This window comes from Microtus ochrogaster, chromosome 19 (assembly GCF_000317375.1).
Source record: "Microtus ochrogaster isolate Prairie Vole_2 chromosome 19, MicOch1.0, whole genome shotgun sequence".
NCBI lineage: Eukaryota > Metazoa > Chordata > Mammalia > Rodentia > Cricetidae > Microtus > Microtus ochrogaster.
In genome coordinates this window covers 26,209,066-26,216,629 of record NC_022021.1, presented here as the reverse complement: position 1 = coordinate 26,216,629, position 7,564 = coordinate 26,209,066, and the positions used below count along the sequence as shown (strand labels likewise).

Genomic DNA, 7,564 nt, shown 5'->3' with positions numbered 1-7,564 from the left:
TGCTTTCTTACTGGTTGAAAAGAGTTTCTGTATGCTAACGTGGCACCAATCAGCGACTCCTTTGTTGGGTTAAAGTCATCTCAGAAAATCACATTCTAACACACACACTGAAGACGATGATGATGATGATGGTTCTTGTGTTCACTCCTAACTCATCCAGACGCAGCCTAGAGTGTCTGTCACCAAGCGGGTTTTGAAGGGTTTCCCACAGAAGGGAATTAAAGAGCTGATTAATAATTCCCTTACTGCAGGAAAGGGGAGCCAGCCTGTGAGTCACTGCGTGAAGCATAATCTGCAAACTGACGGGGCTGCGCGGTCCTGCTACAATCGTGGAAGTATCGGTTTTCTAAGACAATCCCTTCTAACTCAGTGGTTTTAGCCAAACAACAAGAGCAATCTAGAATACTTGGGTGCTTACGCTTGTCACCATCCTATGTTGTCCATGGGCCCCAGCTTAGTAGATAGGAGTTATGAAATGCCTCCCGCATAACTTAATTTAAAATACAACACTTTATCACCCAGGCGCCTGCATTCTAGAGTCTCAAGTTTTAAGGTATGGTCTCTATTCTCATTCTCTAACAAGTATCTATACCGAACAATTTGGAAACTAGAACCATACAAATCATATTCAATATAATTTTAACACTAATACTGTTGTTTGTTTAAGATAATTAAACATAATTATATCATTATCATGAGTGTCATTTTTCTCCAGGTTCATAAGAATACATTATTCTAATTAACAAGCTCAGTGAACTTTTACATACCATTACTCACATCCCAGCAAAATAAACAATGCAGTTTTCTCTTCCTGCAAGGAAGTGTTAGCTAAAGTACCTTTGGTGGTCTGGAAAAATGAGCCTTTCTCCATAACTCAGTCTTCCTTTTTCTCCTCATCTTGTCTATTTTGCATCTTAGATCTGAGTAATAAAGAGGCTAGCATGACCCACTAACACCAAAACAGTTGAGACAACAGGTTTAGCAGTCTGGAAGCAGCACGCAGGCCACGTACAGTCTTGCCTATTTTGAGGTTGAGGCACAGACTCCATGTCAAGAGCAATCTGTAACTGACAACTGCCTTTCAGTATCACAAGCCGTGACTTCATTCAGATAAAAGGTTATGAATAAAATCTCTCCTAAAATCAGAAGGAAATAGAGGAAGTATTCTCAAACTAAGACAAGTTCTTCCTAGAAATGGCTAGCATTGACTAAGCAGTACACGTGGGGAACCATACAGATGTTTCATATATATTTTTACACACAGAAAAATAAAATCTACCTAATTCTCAAAATCGAAGAGGAAAATCTCCAAGACACAAGGGAAAGGCTATTCTTTCACAAGTTACACAATAAACAGATATCCATATGTAACGTAGCAACTGTGACGTACTCACCTCTCTAGCCAACTGTCCCCTGAGAATATCCCTTGCTATTTAACAAAGTACTTTTTTTCACTCATTCTAAAGCTGACCTCTCCATCCAGGGCTTATTTCTGGATGACAGAATTTAGGGGGATATAACACTATTTAAAGCAACTGCTGATTTCTCCAACCGGAAAGAAAAAAAATGAACATTCCCCTAAAATACCTTCTAAAACATATCATCCTCACAAAAAATGCTGCCCATAATTACATGTTCCAACTGGTCTAGTTAAGATTTCATAACACAACAGAAATAACTTTCATCTCTAATGGAAAAAAATTACATCAATTATATCTTCATGAGTATCAGGAAGAACAGCACCTGACAGTTGCATATGTTTTGTTTGTACTACAATATTACATAATAGAAACAGTCACCCACGGTAATAATAGTATTGGTTTGTAACTGTGAATGAGGATTTTTAATAAGCTTTTTTCTTTGGTTGCTTTATTTTCCACTGTTTTTGTTTTGTTCTGAGGCAAGGTCTTGCTATGTGTCTCCCCGCTGGCCGTGAGCTCCCGAGTCCTCTGCCTTGCCTTCGACAGGGCTGGGATGAGAGGCATTTGCTTCCTTACCATACCTGCTCCACACGTGGGATTACACTACCAATCACATTCCAGTTCCCTGCTTGTCAGTCATATACTGACACCCTAATAATATCAATGCCTTTTTACTTTAAAGATTTTGACTGCTATTTTATACTGATGTGAAACTGTAACTATTTTTTCATTTCATTGACTACTTCCACAAAAGCATCTTTGGAAACACATTTATAAACTGTCCACTGCAAAGTTACAAGCGAAAAGTATTCGTCAGCTGTGGCATCCCCCGCCTGTATTCCCAGTAGTTCCGAATGCCAAGGCAGTCTTGAGGCTAGCCTGAGTTAAAAAGGAAGACTTGTCTTACTATTTGTTTGCTGGGCTCTGCATACTTGTGAAAATCAGAAAAGAAATAGGAGGATTTTGCTCAGCAACAGAGGTACTAGTCTAGCATGCTGGGGGCCTAGCTACACCCTTCCCCGTAAAAGGAAAAAAGGAAAGAAACTCTGTTTTGACCAGGATAATGTAATCGTAGAATTTACTGACAATCTCCAAACGCCATTCACCTGTACAAATGAATGACTTGTGACAAAGATGACTTGACCTTGACGATGAAGTGAAAGGTCACTCTGACATCAGTATTCACAGTTAGCAAGTACTGAAGAAAACAGTTACCACCTTTTAACTTTAAAGTCAAAACATAAGCACAAATTAGAACAAAAATTCAAGGAAATGTTCAGAATACACACATCTGCATGCATTTTTAGGCAAACTTCCAAATATATTAAATTACAACCAAATGATAACTTTGAATCAAGATGAATGTCAAAAATATTTAAGCTTGCACTAGTGCAGCAAGAAAAATGGAAAAGAGACAAATGGCAGATTTCTAGGAGGGAGAGAAATCATAGGCTTCCTTTATCATAGAACAAAAGTCTGCAAGTCTACATTGTAATAACACTGCCTGTCAAGTGAATCTCTATTCAAGAACACAATTTCCAAATTGTATCTTCAAATGCCCTCTCCCAACAGTCCAATCAAATGTTCAACAGTCAAAACACATTTCACTTAAGATGTGAACCTTAAGTATAATTTGCTTGTCCAATCACTAAAGAATTCCACTACTTGATTTTTATATGCTTCATCTGAAAAGCTCAAGTTTTGCCCTCCTCCTCCAAGGTAGATATCGAATGTCATCTAAGCATTAAGTAGCAACCAAAACCAAACAATAAAAACCTAGATTCAAACATCTTTTCACCACGTATGCTTCATCGGGCTTTGATAAAGACAGCGCCATCTGGGGTGGAGGCGCCCTCTTCCTTCTCATTGACTATCTCCACAGTTCCAGAAGCTGACACGATAACCATGGTTTTATTCGCAGACACCAACTTCTGTTTCTCTGCAACAGCTGCACAAACAGCAACGATCTCGTCGCTTTCAAAGTCATAGTCAGGGATTGACTCTGGGGAGATGTCTGTTCCTTCGGGTGGAATTTCTTTTTTTTCAATCCTCCGAGCTACTTTCTGCTGTTCCTGGAGCTTTCTTGCCCAGGAAAGGTCCTCCTTCCATATTTCTGGGTTCATTGGATATATGTGGAGGGCTACTTGAAAACTTCGAATTGCCTGGGGGAAAAAGATTTTTTTCATTTGTCTTATTTCTAAAAATCACCATGTTAGCTACAATTACATACATACAAGTGAATACAGGTATATATACATCCGTACATGTCTACTCTAGCATACTACTATAGTTAATTTCAGCACAAAAGACAGGCCATCTGTCCAGATGAGTATGGTAGAGAAAAATACAGATGTGAGGTGAAAGACAGAAAACACCAATGGGCTAAAATTAGGGGCACTGGTACTAAGGGCTTGAGTACCTTAGCAGAATCTTATACTGTGATCACATAAGGTTTATCCCTCAGAGGTGGATCACACAGTTCAACATGGACAACTGGTATAACAACACACATAAAAAATAAAACTCACAGCATTTGTCCCAATAGGTGAAGAAAAACAATTATGACAAAATTCAGTGTCTTTTTGTGATTAAAAAGTCAACAATCTAGGAATACATGAAAATAAAAGCCATGCAATAGAACACCCAAAACCAACATCACATTCAACAATGAAAAACTGAGTGATTTCCTGCAAGATCAGAACGAGGCCAGTCTTTCCATTTCTCTTTTTTAAATTTATTTTAGAGATTATAATATAATTACATCATTTTTCCCTTCCCTGTCCTCCCTCCAAATGCTTTCATATGCTCTTTCTTACTCTTTAAAATTCAACAGTGCTTTTTTTCATTGTTATGCATATATATATGTATATATTCCTAAATATAACCTCCTCAGTCTATAATATGTTACTTGCATGTATGTTTTCAGGGATGATCATTTGGTATTAGACAAGCTGGCATGCCCTTCCCATTTATGTTCAAAACAGAACTTTAAATTAAGCCAGAGAATTAAAAATATGTATATATAAATCATCAAAATGAAAAGGAAGAAGTAAAATTAACCCCATTTGCAGGTGACATTATCTTACTTATAGAAAGACTCCACAAGATAACTATCAGAACTGCCAGTCACAGGGACAGGTGCCTGAGTCCTCGCTTACTCTGGAAACTAAAACAGGAGGATGATTTGCACCAAGGAGGTCAAGGCTAGCCTGGACAAAATAGTGAATCTCAAACAAACAAACAAACAAACAAACAGAAAAAAAAACAGTGAAGACTAATAAGCTCCAAAAAGCTGCAATATATGAAATCAACAACAAAACACACACATACATATATGGCTTAAACATTATTATGCCGCTCAGACTAATAATGCTCCCCACAAGAGTCACAGACTGTAAAAGTCACTCCAGTACCGGGCATGAGAAACCCAGTCACAGTGTTGGTTAGGGTAATCCTAGAGACTCCTAAGACATTATAGGCTATTGATGTTGCCTCTGGTTGCCCCTCAGAGGTGTAATGTTAAGTCGCTATTGCTGAGAAATCATACACTTCAGATTCAGGACTCAAGATCTGAGCTAAACTGACTCAAAAGTCTGCTCCGTGAGGATAAGCTTTCATAGCATCACAAAGCACTAAACAACTTGCTAAGGAAGGGAAGCAACCAAAAGTCCTACCTAGTGTGATGCCTCTGAACAAGAACAAGGACCATTGTGGCAAAATACTGCACCCTAGGGGCACACCTCATATCTTGGTGGTAACCAATAGTTATCTAATAGGATTTAAGGCCAGCTCAACAGCAAGGAAGAGGTGCCTGGTACTGGAAACCTAGCCAACTTCCTGGGGCTAATGATCTTAGAGGAGAACCTACTACTACTACTTTCATAAATCAACACAGTTTATAACTGCACTTTAAATGCTTATTCTTATGCCCACAGATAAGTGTAGTTCTCACCATTCATCAAAGAAACTTCTCTGCAACACAGGGAGAGCATTACAGAAAACCACAACTGGTCAAAACGCATGGAACAACTGACCATGAGGTTCCCGGCCCCAGTACATAGCCACAACACAACTTCTGAAACTAAGGCCCAGGGGCCATCAAGAAGAAAGGAACAAAAGACTAAGGGTCATAGAACTAGGAAATATGCTGTGAGACTGTATTTCCTAGAAAAGATAGAAAAGCTTCCATCCATCATAACTCAACAATATGGATGCCTAAACAAGACCAAGTACAACACCAATAGACATGGTAACATGGAAGGGGTCATTCTTACAAGGCTCCACCACTAGAAAAAGAACTACAGGCGAATAAGGAATCCTGAAAGAGGGAGGCATAGTCGTCCCCAGAAATGAACACCCTAACTGGCTATCTGATACCAACTGGTCAGCCCTGAAATGACATCATGCAATTAACACTAATCGGACTGAGCAGATTATATTTATGTACTTGTGAATTCACATATAATAAGCACACATACACACACAGATACAACAACAAAGAAGAGGAGGTCATGAATTTGAGAAGGAGCAAGTGGAGGGATATAGGAAGGGTTGGAGGAAAGAAAGAAAAAAGGAAAATGATGTAATCACAATTAATTTTTAAAATGTCAAATTAGAAAAAGATGAAATACAAATGGCCAATATAAACATGAAAGAACGTTCAGCCTCATTAGCTATCAGAGAACACAAATCAAAACCCAGTGAGAATCTTTCATGAAAAGCATACAGGGGCCAGGCGGTGGTGGCGCACGCCTTTAATCCCAGCACTTGGGAGGCAGAGGCAGGAGGATCTCTGTGAGTTCGAAGCCAGCCTGGTCTACAAAGGGAGTTCCAGGACAGGCTTTAAAGCTACAGAGAAACCCTGTCTCGAAAAACAAAACAAAACAAACAAACAAACAAACAAACAAAAAAACCGAAAAGCATACAGGGATTTTAGGGGGAAAAAACAAATTAGAAACTGATCTATTATTTGGCCCAGTTTTGATCCCGTGACAGCACCCCTGAGTATTTACTCAAAGGACACCAAATAGACACATCACAGAGATACTTACTCATTGATATTTATGCACAATTTTCATAAGAGCTAAGTAGGAAACAGCCCAGGTATACAACAACGAGAAAGGAAAATGTGGTGGATATACATAGACAATGCATTTTTTAGCTATAAAGAATAAAGTTATATTGTTTTTAGGAAGATGAATGTGACTAGAGACAGTCATATTCAGGACATTAAGTCAATCTCAGAAAGACAAATATGTATTTTCTGTCACCTATTGGTCCTAGATTTTATAAAATCACACAAAACAATCTATGTATATATTAAATGGGAATAAAAGCAAATTTATGCAGAGGAACAATGTGGACTAACAGGGTGGGATAGTTGAGAAAAAAGGGGATAGAGAGAATACAGGAACACAAGATGAGGCAGTAAACGGTATACTCAATATACAACACGCATATAGAAGAAACTTATTCTAAAAATCAAAATATAATTAAATTTGAGCATTATAACAATTAAATTTCTTTACCAGGACTATCTCTCCTAATCCAAGCTGAGCACGACCTAAAGTCTGCCAAGACTCCCATGAGTGTGGGTTACGTTTGACAGCCATTTCAGCTGCATGTACTGCTGGAAACATTTCATGAAGGGACATCAGGACCTATGTGCCAAAAAGAAGAAGAAACAAAACCCGTCATGAGCTTATGCAGTATAAACTAACAAACTACTGGTAGGTAATTATATGCAAAGCAATGATTTTCCTTTACAAAATCTATTTTAATCCGGCATATAGCATTTCCATGGATTTTTATCCCCTAATTTACATTCAGTATCAGAAATTCTAGACCTTTTTTTACTCCCCAAATAAGTGAAAATAAAAAGTGTCTCTATGTCCATCTGATCGAAACCAGTGGTTGTGCTCCGGCCACAGCAGCTCAAGGCTGTCTGAAGACTGGCTTTCACTACAATTACTCTAGGACAATGTAATTTTTAGGAAACACACAAGTCTTGCTGTTAAACCTAGATAAATGAATTCGTTCAACCAGTCATCCAACAATAACAGTTTACCTGCGGTGAGAATTAAACACCCTGCAGGCCTCACAACTGGGGTTTTTAGGCCACACATATCAGAAAATTCACAGAA

The 7,564-nt window shown here is 38.5% G+C and overlaps 1 protein-coding gene across 1 annotated transcript in view; it reads right to left on the bottom strand.

The window, feature by feature from the left end:
• Positions 1–2,468: 2,468 nt before the first annotated feature.
• The window catches only part of Ttc33 (tetratricopeptide repeat domain 33), a 40,688-nt gene continuing 35,592 nt past the window's right edge, over positions 2,469–7,564 (bottom strand). The window contains exons 4-5 of the mRNA XM_005356586.1: positions 6,950–7,081; positions 2,469–3,583 (exon numbers count right to left, since the gene is read on the bottom strand). Of these exons, the coding sequence (XP_005356643.1) occupies positions 3,230–3,583; positions 6,950–7,081 (486 nt within the window). The 3' untranslated portion in view covers positions 2,469–3,229. The remainder of the gene's footprint in view (positions 3,584–6,949; positions 7,082–7,564) is intronic.